General features: G+C 36.5%; 1 protein-coding gene across 1 annotated transcript in view; it reads left to right on the top strand.

The window, feature by feature from the left end:
* PPP4R4 (protein phosphatase 4 regulatory subunit 4) overlaps positions 1-20,827 on the top strand; it is a 122,094-nt gene that overhangs the window by 51,367 nt on the left and 49,900 nt on the right. Inside the window, exons 4-6 of the mRNA XM_060097917.1 lie at positions 17,604-17,751; positions 18,264-18,337; positions 20,632-20,738. Coding sequence (XP_059953900.1) covers positions 17,604-17,751; positions 18,264-18,337; positions 20,632-20,738 — 329 coding nt within the window. The remainder of the gene's footprint in view (positions 1-17,603; positions 17,752-18,263; positions 18,338-20,631; positions 20,739-20,827) is intronic.

The raw sequence follows: 20,827 nt of genomic DNA, 5'->3' as shown, positions 1-20,827 counted from the left end.
AAAACTATTTTGTTTTTAGACAAACAAATCGAAAGAATTCATTGTACTAGACTTACACTACAAGAAATGGTGAGGGAGGTTCTTTAAGGCAGACGTAATATAATACCAGATGGAAATTGGATTTACATGAAGAAATGCAGAGCTCCAGAAGTGGTAAAAATTAGGGTAAATGTAAATGAAATAATAACAGTTCTACACAGATTCTTCCAGAAAATAGAGGATAAAGTAAGAACTTTACAAGCGATTCTAGGAGGCCAGCATTATCGTGATACCCAAATAAGACATAGACATTACAAAAAAACTATAGATGCGTACCCCTTATGAACTTAGATGCAAACATCTTTTGAAAAACAGCAGATCAAATTCAGCAATATAAAAGGGCTAATACATCATGACCAATCAGGGTTTATCACAGTAACTTAGGGTTGGTTTAAAATTCAAAATCTAATCAGTATAAGTCATCATATCAATAAACTAAAGCAAAACAAAAAACAAAATGCCACCATCTGATCATCTCAGTAGATTTAGGAAAAGCATTTGACAAAACCCAACATCATTCCTGGAGAAAAAACCCCAAACTTTATCATACTAGGAATAGATAGGAACCTCCTCTGTGAAAAACCTGTAGGTAACATCGTACTTAAAGGTGAAAGACTGAATGTTTTCCCCTAGTATCAGGAACAAGCCAAGAGTGTACACTCCTTACTGCATTTGTTCAACACTGTGCTAGGTATTGTAACCAGTGCAGAAAGGCAACAGAAAAAAGTGAAAGGTATCCACATTTCAGAGAAAGAAATAAGGCTGCCCTTTTCTGTCAGATGACATTATCATCTATGTAGCAATCTACAAAAGAAAAATATTTAGAACTACTGAGTATGGAAAGGTTGCAGGACACAAGATAAATGTACGAATAAATTGTATTTCTACACACTAGCAGTAAGTAATTGGAAATTGAAGTTTTTCTTAAACAATTAAAGTATGTAATACTTAGGGATAAATCTGATAAATGTGTTAAGACCTGTATACTGAAAACTATAGAACATTGCTGAGAGAAATTATAAAAGAACGAAGTGAATGGAGATACACCACGTTCATGGATCAGAAGATTCAATATTATTATGTCAGTTCTTCTCAGATAAATCTATATATTTAATGCAAAATAATAATTCCAGCAGGTTAGGGTTTTTTTCTGTTGTAGAAAGTAAGTGAATTCTAAAATTCATATGAAAATGCAAAGGACTTAGAATAGCCAAAACAATTTTGAAAAAGAGAAAGTTGGAAGACTTTTATTACCTGATTTTGAGACATAATATACAGCATAGCAATTAAGACTATGAATGCTGGTATAAAGACAAATTAGTGGGACATACAGAGAGATTTTTAAAAAGCCCATAGATATGTTCCCAGTTGATTTTAACACAGGTACAAAGGCAATTAATTGCAGAGAGGACAGTCCTTTCAACAAATAGTGCTGGGTTAGTTGAGAAAAAAGTCCATACTTTGTACCATATACAGAAGTTAACCCCAAATAGATCATAAACCTGAGTGTTAAAAACTAAAATCATAAAAACTTCTAGAAGAAAACATAAGACTAAATCTTTGTGACCTTGGGTTACACAAAGATTTCTTTATATATATGACACTAAAAGTATGATCCATAGAAGAAAAAATTTGATAAATTTGATTTCATGAAAGTGTAAAGCTTTTGCTCTTCAGAAGGCAGTTAAGAGAATGAAAAATAAGTCATGGAATGGGAGAAAATATAAATCACATACGTGATGAAGCATACGTGTTCAGAATACACAAAGAACTCTCAAGACTCAGGAATAAAACAACCCAATTTAAAAAAAGGCAAGAAATTTAAACTGATACTTCACCAAAGATTTGTGGATAGCCAATAAACGAAAATTGTTCAGTATCATTAGTCATTAGATAAATGCAAATAAATTTATACACCTGTTAGAATATATATACTAAAAAAACCCTGATAATACTAAGTATAGGCAAGAATGTGGAGCAACTCAAACTCTCATACACTGTTGGTGGAAATATATCAATAAAATTGTACAACCACTTACGGAAACAGTTTGGCAGTTTCTCAGAAGTTTAAACATACACCTATTGAATCACTCAACCAATTCACTTCTAAAGATTAAGAGGAATTAAAGCAAGTGTTTATATAAAGACATATATAATTGTAATAATAATTACAGTTGTAATTATTGCAGTAATATCATTGCAATTCTATTTGTAATAGCCAAAATGAAAAATAATCCACATGGCCATCAACAGGTGAATGGATAAACAAATTGTGGTATATCCATATAATATACCACAAACTAATGTTTATGTATTCTGAATCCAAGTCCTTTGTTGGTTATGTATTGAAATATCATCTTCCACTCTGTGGTTTATCCTAATGTTTTAGGTTAATTTTGTAAACAACATGTTTGGGTTTTATTTTTTATCCAATCTGACTCTGTTTTAATTAGAACATTTCATCCATTTACTTTTAATTGAATATATTATCTTACTATTTATTTGTTTTTTCTGTTTGGTGTTCTTTTTTTGGTCAATTATTTCCTTTTTTTGAATTAATGAAGTGGTTTTATTACTTTACTTTCTGCCCCCTCCCCTTAGCTTGGACCTCTCTTTTACTTTTCCTTTGTTAGTGACCTCAGGGATTATAACAAAGATACATTACCGAAGTTTAATGTTCATTGGTATTTTTACCTTCTTTCTGATAATATAAGAGCTCTTATTTATAGGTTATTGTTGTCAGATATTTTAATTATTTATGTATTTCAAGACTCACAGTTATTACTGTTTTATATAATCAATATTTATTTAAATTTACCCACATATTTGTCATTTTTTGTTGCCTGTAGTGTTTCCATTTGGAATCATTTTTCTTCTGCCTGAAGAAAAATACCCCTTAGTATTTCCTTTAGTACAAATCTGCTAGTGACAAATTCTGTTTTTCTTTTTTGGCCTGAAAATGTATTTCACATTCAGTTTTTTAAATTAATTTTTTATTGTAATGCCGTTGATTTACAGTGTTGTATTAGTTTCTGCTATACAGCAAAGTGAGCCAGTTATACATATGCATATATCCACTCTTTTTTAGATTCTATTCCCATATAGGTCATTACAGAATATTGAATAGAGTTCCATGTGCTATACTGTAGGTTCTTATTACTTACCTATTTTATATATAGAGTGTGTATATTTCAATCCCAATTTATCCCTTTCCCCATTGGTATCCATAAATTTGTTTTCTACATCTGTGATTCAATTTCTGTTTTGTAAATGGGTTCACTTGTACCATTTTTCTAGATTCCACATATAAGCAATATCATATGATATTTGCCTTTCTCTGTCTGACTTACTTCACTCAGTGTGACAATCTCTAGGTCCATGCATGTCACTGCAAATGGCATTATTTTGTTCTTTTTATGGCTGAGTAATATTCCATTGTATATGTGTACCACATCTTCTTTATCCATTCCTCTGTCGATGGACATTTAGGTTGCTTCCATGACCTGGCTATTGTAAATAGTGCTGCAATGAACATTGGGGTGCATGTATCCTTTCAAATTATGGTTTTCTCCAGATATATGCCCAGGAGTGGGATTGCTGTATCATGTGGTAGCTCTGTTTTTAGTTTTTTGAGGAACCTCCATACTATTCTCCATAGTGGCTGTATCAATTTACATTCCCACCAGCAGTGCAAGAGGGTTCCCTTTTCTCCACACTCTCTCCAGCATTTACTGTTTATAGATTTTTTGATGATGGCCATTCTGACTGGTGTGAGGTGATACCTCATTGTAGTTTTGATTTGCATTTCTCTAATAATTAGTGATGTTGAGCATCTCTTCTTGTGCCTCTTGGCCATCTGTATGTCTTCTTTGGAGAAATGTCTATTTAGATCTTCCACTCATTTTTTGATTGGGCTGTTTGTAAATAGATGTTTTATGAACAGGATTTTGGCCTATCTATATGGAGGTTTCTTTCTAGCCTATGTATGGCTTCTTGAATCTGTGGCTTACTTTGTTAGTTTTGGAAAATTCTCAGACATTATCTTTTAAAATAATGCTCTGCTTAATCTTTTCTCTCCTTCGAGGACTCCAATTTCACATATATTTGACCTTTTCGTAGTATCTTCTATGTCCTTTGTCTTCTTTTCCATCCTTTTCTCTTTGTGATTCATTCTGAGTGTTATCTTGGCCCATGTTTCAGTTCACTAATTCATCTGTGTCTAAGCTGCTTTTGATTATTGTATTTTTGTGGTCTGGAATTTCTGTTTAGCTCTTGAAAAAATCTGCCATATCCTTTTAAAAAAGTACCTTTGATTTTTCTGTCAAAATTCTCAATTGTATCTTTTATTCTTTTGACCCAGGTATGTATCAGATAGCACCAATACCTGGGGCTCCTTTTGGTACTTTTCTATTTCCTGTTGCATCTGCCGGTTCTCATTCATATTATCTCTTTGTATGCCTGGATATTATTGATTGTGTGCTTGATCTTGTCTTTGACAAATTATTCATAGAAGTAGTTTGAGACCTAGGGTAATATCTTCCTCTAGAAAGGAATATGTTTTCTTCTAACAGCCACTTAACTGCACTAGCAATAAGTCTCACTTAATCCAGTTTCATGCGTCAGATGACTTGAAACTGGGTTCTCTCTGCAAAGGCTGGGCTACTTTATTTTTTTTAATTTTTAAATTTTATTTTTTTATACAGTAGGTTCTTATTAGTTATCTATTTTATACATATTAGCATATATATGTCAATCCCCATCTCCCAATTCATCACATCACCACCCCCCCTCCATGCCACTTCCACCCCTTGGTGTCCATACGTTTGTTCTCTACATCTGTGTCTCTGTTTCTGCCCTGCAAACTGGTTCATCTGGACCATTTTTCTAGGTTTCACATATATGCGTTAATATATGATATTTGTTTTTCTCTTTCTGACTTACTTCACTCTGTATGACAGTCTCTAGAACCATCCACGTCTCTACAAATGACCCAGTCTTGTTCCTTTTTATGGCTGAGTAATATTCCATTGTATGTATGTACCACATCTTTATCCGTTCATCTGTCGATGGGCATTTAGGTTGCTTCCATGACCTAGTTATTGTAAATAGTGCTGCAGTGATCATTGGGATGCATGTGTCTTTTTGAATTATGGTTTTCTCTGGGTATATGCCCAGTACTGGGATTGCTGGGTCATATGGTAATTCTATTTTTAGTTTTTTAAGGATCCTCCATACTGTTCTCCAAGGCGGCTGTATCAGTTTACATTCCCACCAACAGTGCAAGAGAGTTCCCTTTTCTCCACACCCTCTCCAGTGTTTGTTGTTTGTAGATTTTCTGATTATACCCATTCTACCTGGTGTGAGGTGATACCTCATTGTAGTTTTGATTTGCATTTCTCTAATAATTAGTGATGTTGAGCAGCTTTTCATGTGCTTCTTGGCCATCTGTATGTCTTCTTTGGAGAAATGTCTATTTAGGTCTTCTGCCCATTTTTGGATTGGGTTGTTTGTTTTTTTAATATTGAGCTGCATGAGCTGTTTATATATTTTGGAGATTAATCCTTTGTCCATTGATTCATTTGCAAATGTTTTCTCCCATTCTGAGGGTTGTCTTTTCATCTTGTTTATAGTTTCCTTTGCTTTGCAAAAGCTTTGAAGTTTCATTAGGTCCCATTTGTTTATTTTTGTTTTTATTTCCATTACTCTAGGAGGTGGACCAAAAAGTTCTTGCTATGATTTATGTCAAAGAGTGTTCTTCCTGTGTTTCCTCTAAGAGTTTTCAGTGTCTGGTCTTACATTTAGGTCTTTAATCCATTTTGAGTTTATTTTTGTGTATGGTGTTATGGAGTGTTCTAATTTCATTCTTTTACATGTAGCTGTCCAGTTTTCCCAACACCACTTATTGAAGAGACTGTCTTTCTCTGTTGTATATCCTTGCCTCCTTTGTCATAGATTAGTTGACCATAGGTGTGTGGGTTTATCTCTGGGCTTTCTATCCTGTTCCCTTGATCCATATTTCTGTTTTTGTGCCAGTACCATATTGTCTTGATTACTTTAGCTTTGTAGTATAGTCTGAAGTCAGGGAGTCTGCTTCCTCCAGCTCTGTTTTTTTCCCTCAAGACTGCTTTAGCTATTCGGGGTCTTTTGTGTCTCCATACAAATTTTAAGATTTTTTGTTCTAGTTCTGTAAAAAATGCCATTGGTAATTTGAGTGCATTGAGTCTGTAGATTGCTTTGGGTAGTATAGTCATTTTCACAATATTGATTCTTCCAATCCAAGAACATGGTATATCTCTCCAATCTGTTTGTATCATCTTTAATTTCTTTCATCAGTGTCTTATAGTTTTCTGAGAACAGGTCTTTGGTCTCCCTAGGTAGGTTTATTCTTAGGTATTTTAATCTTTTTGTTGCAGTGGTAAATGGGAGTGTTTCCTTAATTCCTCTTTCAGAATTTTCATCATTAGTATGAAGGAATGCAAGAGATTTCTGTGCATTAATTTTGTATCCTGCTACTTTAGCAGATTCATTGATTAGCTCTAGTAGTTTTCTGGTAGCATCTTTAGGATTCTCTATGTATAGTATCATGTCCTCTGCAAACAGTGACAGTTTTACTTCTTCTTTTCCAATTTGTATTTCTTTTATTTCTTTCTCGTCTCTGATTGCCATGGCTAGGACATCCAAAACTGTGTTAAATAGTAGTGGCGAGAGTGGACATCCTTTTCTTGTTCCTGATCTTAGAGGAAATGCTGTCAGTTTTTCACCATTGAGAATGATGTTTGCTGTGGGTTTGTCATATATGGCCTTTATTATGTTGAGGTAGGTTCCCTCTATGCCCACTTTCTGGAGAGTTTTTATCCTAAATGGGTGTTGAATTTTGTCGAAAGCTTTTTCTGCATCTATTGAGATGATCATATGGTTTTTATTCTTCAGTTTGTTAATGTGGTGTATCCCATTGATTGATTTGTGTATATTGAAGAATCCTTGCATCCCTGGGATAGATCCCACTTGATCATGGTGTATGATCCTTTTAATGTGTTGTTGGATTCTGTTTGCTAGTATTTTGTTGAGAATTTTTACATCTATATTCATCAGTGATACTGGTCTGTAATTTTCTTTTTTAGTAGTGTCTTTGTCTGATTTTGTTATCAGGGTGATGGTGGCCTCTTAGAATGAGTTTAGGAGTGTTCCTTCCTCTGCAGTATTTTGGAAGAGTTTGAGAAGGGTGGGTGTTAGCTTTTCTCTAGATGTTTGATAGAACTCACCTGTGAAGCCATCTGGTCCTGGACTTTTGTTTGTTGGAAGATTTTTAATAACAGTTTCAATTTCATCACTTGTGATTGGTCTGTTCGTATTTTCTATTTCTTCCTGGTTTAGTCTTGGAATCTTATACTTTTCTAAGAATTTGTCCATTTCTTCGAGGTTGTCCATTTTATTGGCATAGAGTTGCTTGTAGTAGTCTCTTAGCATGCTTTGTATTTCTGCGGCGTCCGTTGTAACTTTTCCTTTTTCACTTCTAATTTTATTGATTTGAGTCCTCTCCCTTTTTTTTCTTGATGAGTCTGGCTAATGGTTTATAAATTTTGTTTATCTTCTCAAAGAACCAGCTTTTAGTTTTATTGATTTTTGCTATTATTTTCTTTGTTTCTATTTCAGTTATTTCTGCTCTGATCTTTATAATTTCTTTCCTTCTAGTAACTTTGGGTTTTGTTTGTTCTTCTTTCTCTAGTTTCTTTAGGTGTAAGGTTTGGTTGTTTATTTGAGATGTTTGTTATTTCTTGAGGTAGGCTTGTATTGCTATTAGCTTCCCTCTTAGAACCGCTTTTGCCGCATTCCATAGGTTTTGGATTGTCGTATTTTCATTGTAATTTGTCTCTAGGTATTTTTTGATTTCCTATTTGATTTCTTCAGTGATCTCTTGGTTATTTAGTTGCATATTGTTTAGCCTCCATGTATTTATGTTTTTTACATTTATTTTCCCTGTAATTGATTTCTAATCTCATAGCCTTGTGGTCGCAAAAGATGCTTGATATGATTTCAATTTTCTTAAATTTACTGAAGCTTGATTTGTGACCCAAGATGTGATCTGTCCTGGAGAATGTTCCATGTGCACTTGCGAAGAAAGTGTAATCTGCTGTTTTTGGATGGAATGTCCTATAAATATCAATTAAATCTATCTGGTCTGTTGTGTCATTTAAAGCTTGTGTCTCCTTATTAATTTTCTCTCTGGATGATCTGTCCATGGGTGTAAGTGAGGTGTTAAAGTCCCCCACTATTATTGCATTACTGTTGATTTCCTCTTTTATAGCTGTTAGTTGCCTTAGGTATTGAAGTGCTCCTGTGTTGGGTGCATATATATTTATAATTGTTATATCTTCTTCTTGGATTGATCCCTTGATCATTATGTAGTGTGCTTCCTTGTCTCTTTTAACATTCTTTATTTTAAAGTCTATTTTATCTGATATGAGTATTGCTACTCCAGCTTTCTTTTGATTTCCATTTGCATGGAATATGTTTTCCATACCCTCGCTTTCAGTCTGTATGTGTTCCTACGTCTGAAGTGGGTCTGTTGTAGACAGCATATATACGGGTCTGTTTTTGTATCCATTCAGCGAGCCTGTGTCTTTTGGTTGGAGCATTTAATCCATTCACGTTTAAGGTAATTATTGATATGTATGTTCCTTACCGTTTTCTTAATTGTTATGGGTTTGCTTTTGTAGGTCCTTTTCTTCCCTTGTGTTTCCCACTTAGAGAAGTTCCTTTAGCATTTGTTATAGAGCTGGTTTGGTGGGCTGAATTCCCTTGGCTTTTGCTTGTCTGTAAAGCTTTTGATTTCTCCATTGAATCTGAATGAGATCCTTGCCGGGTAGAGTAATCTTGGTTGTAGGTCTTTCCTTTCATCACTTTATATATATGGTGCCACTGCCTTCTGGCTTGTAGAGTTCCTGCTGAGAAATCAGCTGTTAACGTTATGGGCGTTCCCTTGTATGTTATTTGTCATTTTTCCCTTGTTGCTTTCAATAACTTTTCTTTGTCTTTATTTTTTGTCAGTTTGATTACTAGGTGTCTCGGTGTGTTTCTCCTTGGGTTTATCATGCCTGGGACTCTCTGCACTTCCTGGACTTGGGTGGCTATTTCCTTTCCCAAGATAGGAAAGTTTTCGACTATAATCTCTTCAAATATTTTCTCAGGTCCTTTCTCTCTCTCTTCTCCTTCTGGGACCCCTATAATGCGAATGTTGTTGCATTTAATGTTGTCCCAGGTGTCTCTTAGGTTGTCTTCATTTCTTTTCATTCTTTTTTCTTTCTTCTGTTCTGCGGCAGTGAATTCCACCATTCTGTCTTCCAAGTCACTTATCCATTCTTCTGCTTCAGTTATTCTGCTACTGATTCCTTCTATTGTATTTTTCATTTCAGTTATTTTATTGTTCATCTCTGTTTGTTTGTTCTTTGATTGTTTGAAGTGTTTGTTCTTTAATTCTTCTAGGTCTGTGTTAAACATTTCTTGCATCTTCTCAATCTTGCCTCCATTCTTTTTCTAAGGTTGTGGATCATCTTCACTATCCTTATTCTGAATGCTTTTTCTGGAAGGTTGCCTAACTCCACTTCATTTAGTTGTTTTTCTGGGCTTTTGTCTTGTTCCTTCATCTGGTACACAGCCCTCTGCCTTTTCATCTTGTCTATCTTTCTGTGAATGTGGTTTTTGTTCCACGGGCTGCAGGATTGTAGTTCTTGCTTCTGCTGTCTGCCCTCTGATGGATGAGGCTATCTAAGAGGCTTGTGCAAGTTTCCTGATGGGAGGGACTGGTGATGGGTAGAGCTGGGTGTTGCTCTGGTGGGCAGAGCTCAGTAAGCCTTTAATCTGCTTGTCTGCTGATTGGTGGGGCTGGGCTCCCTCCCTGTTGTTTGTTTGGCCTGAGGCGACCCAACCCTGAAGCCTACCTGGGCTCTTTGGTGGGGCTAATGGCAGACTCTGGGAGGGCTCCCGCCAAGCAGTACTTCCCAGAACTTCTGCTGCCAGTGTCCTTGTCCTCCCAGTGAGCCAGAGCCACCCCCTGCCTCTGCAGGAGACCCTCCAACACTATCAGGTAGGTCTGCTTCAGTCTCCTGTGGGGTCACTGCTCCTTTCCCTGGGTCCCAGTGCTCACACTAATTTGTGTGTGCCCTCCACGAGTGGAGTCTGTGTTTCCCCCAGTCCTATCAAAGTCCTGTAGTCAAATCCCACTAACCTTCAAAGTCTGATTCTCTAGGAATTCCTCCTCCCATTGCCAGACCCCCAGGTTGGGAAGCCTGACGTGAGGCTCAGCACCTTCCTTCCAGTGGGTGGACTTCTGTGTTCTCTTCTGTGTTATAAGTATTCTCCAGTATGTGAGTCACCCACCCAGCAGTTATGGGATTTGGTTTTATTGTGATTGCACCCCTCCTACCGTCTCATTGCGGCTTCTCCTTTGTCTTTGGATGTGGGGTATCTTTTCTTGTGAGTTCCAGTGTCTTCCTGTTGATGATTGTTCAGCAGTTAGTTGTCATTCCAGTGCTCTTGCAAGAGGGAGTGAGCGCATGTCCTTCTACTCTGCCATCTTGAACCAATCTCTGGGCTACTTTAGGATTACCCTTGTCCTATCCCGGGGGGCTTACCAGTGCCTCTGTAAGGCTGTCAAAAAGGCAGCTTAAGTTTTCAGCCTCTCAGGAGCCTTTTCTAGAATCAGCAAATGCTTTCAGGGGAAAACCAGGCCCCAAATTACATGCTTACCTTTCTGGATTTCCATTGTCTCTTAGATCTTGGATGCGAAACTTTTTCACTACCTTGTTAGTTTCCATATGCCTTTGTGCAGATGATTTTTGTATTTTGTCCAGCTTTTTAAATTATCCTTATCATAAGAGCTGATTAGAATTACCTACTCTACTGTTACCAAAAGAGGAAGTTTCCTTTCCTTTTTTTTCCTTCTTAATTTAATCTCAGAACAATATTAATCCCAAATAATTTCTTTGTATATACCTGCATATACCCTGTCATCACCTCTACCCCTACACAGATCAATTGATTGTTTTCTAATGATGTGTTAGGAATAGTCCAGAACCTAAAATTAAATATTATGCCAAAACACTCGTGATGGATCTTTTTTTTAAACTTTGAGTTCTTCAACACCCTTTTTTTTTTAATTGGGATGAAATTGTTTTGCAGTAGCTGATCTCCACTTTTGGTCTATATTTGCTCTGTAGGCAATCTTATCCACACACCCTTGGCTTTAAATATCATCTCTATAAATTTTATCTGTTCTATATTAATTCTTATTTATAGCAGATCTTTTCAGAGTATCAGAACTGTATATACAATTCCCTGTTTGTACTCTCTCCTCGGATGTCTCAACATCACCTCAAAGTTAGCGAGTCCAGAACTGAGCTCCTGCTATTTCCTCTCAACATCTGGGCTCCCTCCCGAGTCCCCTATCCTAATGGGTAACCTTCTTATCCACCTGCCTTTCAAGCAAGGATGTGGGGGGTCATCCTTGATACCACCTGTCTTTTCCTACTTGTTTATACAATCCTGTTTATTTTATGTTTTAAATATTGAAATCACCCACCTCTCTCCAGCAATACTACCTCCACCCTAGTTCAGACTATTATAAGGGTTCAAGTGATCCTCACCCACTACCTTCCTCCCTTTCCATCCTCCCTCCTTTCTGATCCTTTTCAACTTTACAGTCATCATGCTATTTCAAAGCATTTAAAACTATAATTTGAATCTTCTGTTGCTTAATGCATCTAAGGCCCTATGTGATTTGGGCTCTGTCTGTTTCACTAGCCTCTGCCCCACCCCCTTCACTCTGGGCTCCAGGCACACTGACCTTCTCTCAGCTCCTGGAATCTACCATCCTCCTCCTCACTCCTCAGTGCCGGGAATGCTTGCCTTCCTCCTCCTCTTGCTTTCCTGCCTTCCTTCATCCTAGCTTTTGTCTAGTTATCTCTTTCTCTTCACAAGGTCAGTTGTCACTTCTCAGTGATCCCCTTTCCTCTGAAGAGACTAGTTCACCCAGCACATACTCTATGGCACCTTGTACTTCTCATCCTTAGATTTTACCACACTTTCAATTACAGGATGAACAGGTCCATTGCTAGCCCTGCTCATTGCTAAGTCTCCAGCTCCTAGCACAGTGCCTTGAATGTAACTAAATGGTTATTTGTTCAATAGTTGAATGTATATAATCAATAGCAGTCCCTCAAAGGTAGGGAACCATGTCTTTGACTTTTCCCCAGTTTCCCCGAATCCGTAGTAGGATGTTGGTACTTAATAAATAGTTGAGAATGAAATTAAAATTATATTATCAGAATTAGATTTTCATTGGGCTACATTAGAGGGAGGTTAGGATAGAAGGGAAAAGTACTGTGACTGACTAGAGAGGAAAGAAAGCATGACTTTTACTCACAGAAGTTTGCCGTACTTTTCAGTGCTGCCTCTCCCGCCCCCTAAAACAGTTTCTAATTTTTTTCAAAAAATGTTGAATTAACTATGACTACAGCGGATCATGTGAAATGGTTATTTATAACTCTTGTGTCCATTAAGTCGTTCTTTCTTTGATAAGCACATCCTTTCTTTGCAATGTTTTAAATGACTTTATTTACAGTTCAAGCCTAAATTACCCATGATTCTAATTTATTATGTGTAAAAATGACTTGGCTGGGTCGTCCAGCTCAAAGTTCAGTTTCAAAACCATGGTACTGAAATATATTGATTTCTTCTGGTGTCCTTGTGACTTTGCATGGCTGGATACTTCACTGCATGTTTGCAGTCGTCACATGATAGTTACTATTGGTATTGGAATTTCCTTTTTGGAAAGAGATCTTTGGGATATTTTATGTGTACCTCCTCATGAACCTTGCAAATCACTGAAACACAGATTAAAAGAAGGGTAAAACCCACCCTTTTTATCCCTGTCTACTGCCTCCACTTTATTTTCCCTCTCCGATTTTGATCTTCAGTGCTCTCAACTAGTTCTCTCCACCCTTTACGGAAGTGTGGAACGTGGCAGTCAGTGATAGGGAAGAGAGCGATATACCGAGATATCATAGTTAATTGTTAAAGGCACTTTAGAGTTGGCATGTTCCAATTATTCATATTTAACTCAGTTGTAAAGTCTTTTATAAATAGTGTAATTTTATAGTGAAAAGAGTTGTTCACTATTAGTGTTAGGTACTAAAAATTCCCACACTTATGACCCTCAGAGCCCCAGATATTTTATATGTCCTAGGTTTTTAGTATTTTAATATATAAATCCATATTATTTAATTTCAAAATAACCAGTGATGTTATCTCTAAAAATATACAAAGATACTTTGTAATTTTAGGATTCCTTTACCTTTAACCAGCACCATTTATGGTAGATATGTTTACCAGTTTTATTTAATAAGTTTAGTTTCCAAATGCATGAACCCAAAATCTTTGCTCTTCCGGAGTAAGCCAGTGATTTATTTAGGCTTCTCTATGTTGTGTATTGTAAAGAGAAAGATCTTCTTGATGCATTATAATGCAGGTTTATTGGCGACAGCAGTTTCCCTCTCTGCAAGGACATTACATTGTTTTACAAAATGCTTTCTTGCACCATTCATGCTAACTTAAGAATGAATTTAAACACAGAAGCATCTAGTACATTTTCCTTCCTTGAGTGGGAATGGTTTTTAAATTCGGAAATGTATCATTAACTCATTTATAAAATGTCTTATTTCATTTTTGAGGAATTCAAGTTGGAATGCCAGCCATACGATAGTACGTAAGAGGAATGGTAACTGGCGTTAAGGCATGCACTTAAGCAATAGAGGAATTTACTTTTCAGTGTCTTCCAAGGTCCATGAGGATGCACACTTATTTACCCAGAGAGTATGGATCTCACTATGTTTGTCCAGAGGGTATGACTCCGTGGAGGAGAACACTAACTGGTAAGTATCGAATTCTTAATTGTATTCTGTTTCAGAAAACTATGTTTAGAAATCAGTTGAATTTTAGCAGTGATGAAATCTCTTAGTCTGTGCTGGTTTCTTAACAGTGGACAGTCCCAGATGTTGAAGTCAGCACAACAAGAGAAAAACCCAAATCCTGATAAGACTTGAGGATTTGTCGAAAATTAAATGCAAAATAATTGGGGCAAATGTTGCTGCGGCAGTCAAGACTAAGTAATACAGTAAGAAGATATGAAGTTGGAGAGCTTCTCATGTTCTTCCTTTGCATAAAGTTTGCATACGTACAAAACCCAGGACTTTAATGACTTTAAGAGGGGCAGAATTACATCTCTTGGAACTTAAAACAACAGACTCATGTGAACTGGAATGCACATTGGGGCCCTCACAATTTATTTAAATATTTCTTTGCAAAGCACTCTCTGTTTCTAAAGAAAAGCTATGCCTTCTGAAACCTGTAAGTGATGTATCCTGGCCACATCAAATCTTCTAAAAGCGTTTTCCAAATCCAGAATTGTTCGTGTGGAACAAATGTTTGTTTTGGAAACAGTAAAACCGGGGGATGTGGGAGGGTTGATTTCAGAGACCAGTTGCTGCTCTGCTTTATGCCTTATCATTCCTTCTCTTTTTCTTTTCAGCTAGGAACTCTTAAGATACATAATTGACTGTTGATTGAAAAAACTTGTAAAATGACATTTGTGTGTATGATACAAAAGTTTAAAACAAAACACAGCACAAAAACCAGCCACCCTAATATGTGATCAGTTTTCTGGGAATTAACCCCACCACATACACATCTGCCACAGTAAAGCCACTGCCAGATCTTCAGGTTGTTGGAAGCCACGCCTGAATAAATGGTGAATGGAAGTGCAGTCTGTGAAGAAGAATTTGTTGCCTGGCTTTGGCATCAGGCAGACAAAGGGTTAAGTCTTAGAGCTGCCAATTACAAGCTTGCTGGCCTTCAGCAAAATACTTGACAGCTCTGGGTTGTTCCTTCTGCTGTAGAATGATGTATATCATGATGACTGGCAGTGGTCCCACCGCGCTAAAATCAAGGACTCTGGGTACATGGTCTAAATCACGGTTGCAGAGACACTGGGGTGGAAGATGCAGGAATATCTCCTCATTGACGTGCCAGAAAGAGAATTGAGAATGCATTTCTATGTGATCCATTTTTGCTTTGCCTTATGTCTAATTCTACCAATCCCTAATCTTTAGGACTCATTTCAAAATCTCTTGAAGCCACCTTTTAGGAGATGTGGAAAAAGTGTGTGAAGGGAGAGAGCGTCAAGAGCAGAAAGTTTAGGTGAAAGGGTAAGAGATATTCAGTCATCCAGCAATTACTTACTGAACGCCTGTCATGTGCTGTAGGAGTTGGGGATACGGCAGTGAACAAAACAGACAACAAATTGTGCAGTCATGAAGCTTATGTTCTAGATGTGGGAGGTAGATCATAAACAGATGGACTTGTTGTATGTTGGACAACGGAGATGATAAACCCGTCGGGTCATGGCGAGGGCTGGCGCAAGGGGGTGGCTTTCTGTTTAAAATAGGGTCATCAGGGAAGGGCTCATTGAAAAGGTGACATTAGAATAGAGGCTTGAAAGAGATCAGGGAGCCAACCATGTGGAAATCTGGGAAAAGAGGGAATTGGGAACAGATCTTTGTAAGTCATTGAAAAGGTTTAGACGTTTCCTTGAGTGCGTTGGAAAGCCACTGGAGAGTTTTGAGCAGAAAAGTGACGTGATCTGACTTTTTAAAAAGTATCTCTCTGGCTGCTGTAGAGAATAAGTAGTAGAGGGGCAGTGATAGAATCAGGGACTAGTTAGCAGGTTATTGGAGTAATTCAGGCGGGAGATGATGGTGGCTTGGATCAGAGTGGTAGCCGTGGAGGTGATAGGTGGTCAGATTTTGGATCAGGATTGACTGGTCATTTGATTATGGTAAGCGAGGGACTGAGAGGAGTTAAGGATGACCCCGAAGTTTCTGGGTGGAAAGCTGGAAGGGCAGAGTTGTCATTGATTGTTTAGCAGAAGGTGGGAGGAAGAGCCAGTTTTGGGGAGAGGTCAGTTCAGGTGATGAGATTCCTACCAGATATCCAAGGGTAGTGGAGAGGAGACAGTTGGATGTACAATGGTCATTATGTAAATGCTCAGTTTGCACAAGTTGGTAAGTCATAAAAGTACTATTTAAATGATTTCAATCAAACCTCTTAGAAGATGAAGCCATAATTTACTTTTTATATATTAGGAAATAATGCAGAAAGACTAATTTTCCTAAGATCACAGATATGAAACTTTGTTTTATGGTTGCAAGTTCCACCTTGTTCTACCAACTTTACTCTATTGGTTATAAAATAGGCATACAAGGGAAATTCCAGTAGTTGCCACAATTGATTAAACAAAGTAAGACTTTTAGCTGCCTTTGCATTATGCACACCCACACAGTCTTCTAGAGGAGTATAGGTGATATCTTTGGTGAGGTTTATATGAAAGATAGGGTTTTTTTGACTCTTTGATGTGTTAAACTATTCTAATGTAGGCTTTGACTTAAAAGGTGAGTGAAGATGGCTATGAATATAATTAATTTTTAAAAATATTCTTATTTTTTAAAAAATTCCTTTTTAAAAATACCGTTTACTTCATAGTAATTTGTGTTCTTGTCACTTGTTTAAAGGGGAAAATACATTTGCACAATCTTAAGTGTATTCCTTTTTATAGTGGAATGCATAATATTTATTTTTTGCAGCAGAAATACAAGTAATAAAAACACATGTGATTGAGCTTTGACATTATTGTTGTAGGTGGGAATGGAAAACTACAATACAAAGAGCAAAATAGAAATTGAGATCTATTTAAAATGACTATTCTATTATCTAAATGTTTATGTGCTTTTTATAATTTTTATGCAATAAAACAATGGAGTGTTATTTCATAAATTCCTGAGACGTTTAAACTTTATGTGGTCCAGGGACTTCCCTGGTGGTTCAGTTGTTAAACTCTGCACTTCCACGCAGGCGGCGCCGGTTCCATTCCTGGTTGGGTAACTAAGATCCCACATGCCACGTGGCATGGCCAGAAAAAATTATATATATTGAATATATATATATGCTGTTACAGAAAACCCCAAATGAACTTTTTGGCCAACCCAATAGATATAAACGTTATGTGGTCTAATAAGTTAAACAATCAGGAGCAGATTAATATAGTTTTCTTAAAGTAATAAAAGGAAGTACATATCCTTAAAGGTCATATATAGTTATTTTGTGCAATATGACTATTTTTGGTTTCTATGACCTTGGATTTTTTTTTTTTTTTTTTTTTTTTTTTTTTTTTTTTTTTTTTTTTTTGCTGTACGCGGGCCTCTCACTGTTGTGGCCTCTCCCGTTGCGGAGCACAGGCTCCGGACGCGCAGGCTCAGCGGCCATGGCTCACGGGCCCAGCCACTCCGCGGCATATGGGATCCTCCCAGACCGGGGCACGAACCCGTATCCCCTGCATCGGCAGGCGGACTCTCAACCACTGCGCCACCAGGGAGGCCCTATGACCTTGGATTTTAAAAAAATTATAATTTCTGATCTCTCATCTATATAATAGCACACTCTTTCTGATTATACAGGAGGTCCTGCATGTTGCAGGAGTGGAAATGCAGTTAACGGCTGCGGTATCATTTTTGACCATTCTACAGGAAGAATCAGTGTCGATTCATACATATGCCCACTCCTTCCTCCAAGTCATTCTACTGCATCTGGAGCACAGGGACGCAGGTCAGGGGCCTGACGTGCTTAATCGTATGTGTACTTATTGTTTCTTATATGTGGCTGTGATGTTATTTGAATTGTGTTAGGCCGATGACCATAACTGAATGAGACTGTGCTGCCTAAGAGTTGATCAGTGGTGTGACTAAAAATAGCGATGACTATTTTTGTACAAAACCCGCAAAATTCAGTGCCCTTGAAGCCTGAAGACCCATTAGGTCATCTTATGATTTATACTTTTTTCTTAGATTTGTTTCTTTTACAACATTTATGTTTATAATATTGTAGTACAAGAAAAATGCACACTTTGGGTTAAAGATAGCCCCTCAGTATTATTTTTAAAGATATAAATGTTTTCCACATATTGGCTAAGACAGAAAAATAGAGAAACTTCTCATAATAGTAATAAAAATAATTATTGCCATTTTACTATTAAATACTATTGTAAATATTAGTGCTAAGTTGAAACTGAATTTGTAAGTGAGATAGTTAAGTTGGCATGTTTTATCTTTGTCAATCAGGTGTCAGCAACGCATGGCTGGAAACTCTTTTGTCTGTGATAGAAGTATTGCCCAAAGAAACCCTAAGGCATGAGGTAATACTTTTTTTTTTTTTTTTTTTGTAAATTCTAGTACTTAAGTCACTCTAAGGTTTTTGTTGTTTTCATTTTTGATAGAGACGGTATTTCAAAAAAGAATAAAATTATTTCCTACTCTGAAAGCAGCACATATTCATTACAGAAAATTTGGGTAGTACAAAATATAGAAGGAAGAAAAATCATGGTTCTGTACTTAGCTACTTCTAACATTCTGATGTGTTTTCATTTCAGATTTTTTCCCCTGTATATGGTGCTATTTGCCGTGTTAGTGATCATATTGAATTTATATATGGTTGTTTTTCACTTAGCTTTATTTTCCTTATTATTTTCTCATATTTCTCATTTGGTAGTAGCTACAAATATTTTACTTACTTATTAAACATTTAAGCCTGTTTTCAGTGTTTTATTATCAAAATAAGGCAATAATGAACATCTCTGTAGAGCTTTTCCTGTTTTACAGATAATTTCCTAAACTGTAACTTCTAAAAAAGTGGAATTACTAGGTTAGAGGGCATTAATATTCTTAAGGCTCTTGACTAGTAATATGAGAAGATGCCTGTTTCCCTGGGCTTTCATCAGCAATAGCATTCCAGTTAAATTTGATGGGCCAGAAATGGAGTTACATTTTAATTGGACATTTTTTGATTATTATGCTGTTGAATATTTTCTCATATATTATTATATTTCACCTCTGTTCTCTTGGAATTGTCTGATCATAACCTTTGATCACTGTTTTTATGTGCTATTTATCTGTCAGGTTTGCCAATCCTTTGTTATATTTGTTGCAAATAATGTTACCAATTTGTTGTTTGCTTTTTAATGTTCAATATTGTTCAACAGACCCTTCTCTAAAAGTTTTAGCAAATTCAGATGAGAGAACAGGAAAATTAGGAAATTTATTCTTTAAAGAACTGATTTTTCATTCTTTGAACATTATTTCTATATGAATTTCCTTTCAAATATGTCCTGTTGAAAAAGAGTTATCAGTCAATAAAATGTCCTCTGTGGATTTCATTAAGTGTCGTTGCCCTTTCTTTGCCATCGTACAGATTATGGCCCTAGCTCAGTGCCAAAACACTTGCTTGAAAATGGGAAGATCTACCCAGTTATAAGGATGTTTGTATACTTGATGCCAAACATCTAGATGATTACACATATTTAAATATTGAACAGTAATGTTGACATATTTATACTTTTTGATTAGTGGTGCATGGTAGCATGCAGTTTTTACTCTAGAATGTCACATATTATTTAACATGTGATTTTTAAGATTTTTAAATATGCCTTTTATTTCAGATCTTTGACTTTCAAATTATATTAATCATTATGCATTCAGTAATTCTGGCTACTCTGTTGAGAGGAAAAAAGTTGACCCTTTGATTAAAGTTATAGTTAGAACTTGGGGGGATCGTAGTACCACCTAGTATTCTGATCTCCATTTTAAGTAGATGAGAAACCTTGGGATGAGAAATAGCAAGATTACTTAGACAAATTAAATAGCTGGGACCAGAATCAGGGTCTGATCTTCATAATTCTTTGCAGCCTGTCATGCTGTTGAGTTCGAGTGCCCAGGACATACACAATACAGTATCAGAGTTGGGCTGTTGTATTCAAATGACAGAATTACCTTAATAGAATCTTTTTGAAGTTATAATGTTTTGCTTGCCTCAGGACAAATGTAAAAATTAATCTATATGGAACAAAAACAAATTTCAGGGTATCTAATAATTACTTGCTTTTTTTCTTTTGAAAAAATGTATGTTTCACAACTATATGCACAAACAGATCATTAGAGAATTCACCATAAGCTTTAATTCAATTTTTTTGGTGCCCAATTGTGTTTTTTTTTTTTTTTTTTTTTTTTTTTTTTGCGGTACGCGGACCTCTCACTGTTGTGGCCTCTCCCGTTGCGGAGCGCAGGCTCTGGACACACAGGCTCAGTGGCCATGGCTCACGGGCCCAGCCGCTCTGCGGCATGTGGGATCTTCCCGGACCGGGGCACGAACCTGCGTCCCCTGCATCGGTAGGTGGACTTTCAACCACTGTGCCACCAGGGAAGCCCAGTGCCTAATTGTTTTTGATTGCATAATTTATCATCATTTTTACCTTAATAATCCAAGAAGGCAAATAAAATGAGATCCAGATGATGAACAAACATGCACCTCAAAATGTAATTGAGGTTCTATAAAAACATTTAGAACATTAAAATATTCTTTGAAGAAAATAGCTGACATTAGTGTCAAGAATATATAAAATTTTGTGAATTTGTTCTCTAAATCTTTTCTCTTTAGATTTTGAATCCACTTGTTTCCAAGGCACAACTTTCCCAAACAGTCCAGTCTCGTTTAGTTAGTTGTAAAATTTTAGGAAAATTGACCAACAAATTTGATGCCCTTGCGTGAGTATTTGTAATATAATTTTTTGTCTACTTTATTAAATTGATTTAAAATGTATAATGACTATATTATTAATAATTATATTAGACTT

This window comes from Mesoplodon densirostris, chromosome 4 (genome assembly GCF_025265405.1).
Source record: "Mesoplodon densirostris isolate mMesDen1 chromosome 4, mMesDen1 primary haplotype, whole genome shotgun sequence".
Classification (NCBI taxonomy): Eukaryota; Metazoa; Chordata; class Mammalia; order Artiodactyla; family Ziphiidae; genus Mesoplodon; species Mesoplodon densirostris.
The sequence above is the reverse complement of the archived record's forward strand: the minus strand, read 5'-3'. Positions and strand labels throughout refer to the sequence as shown.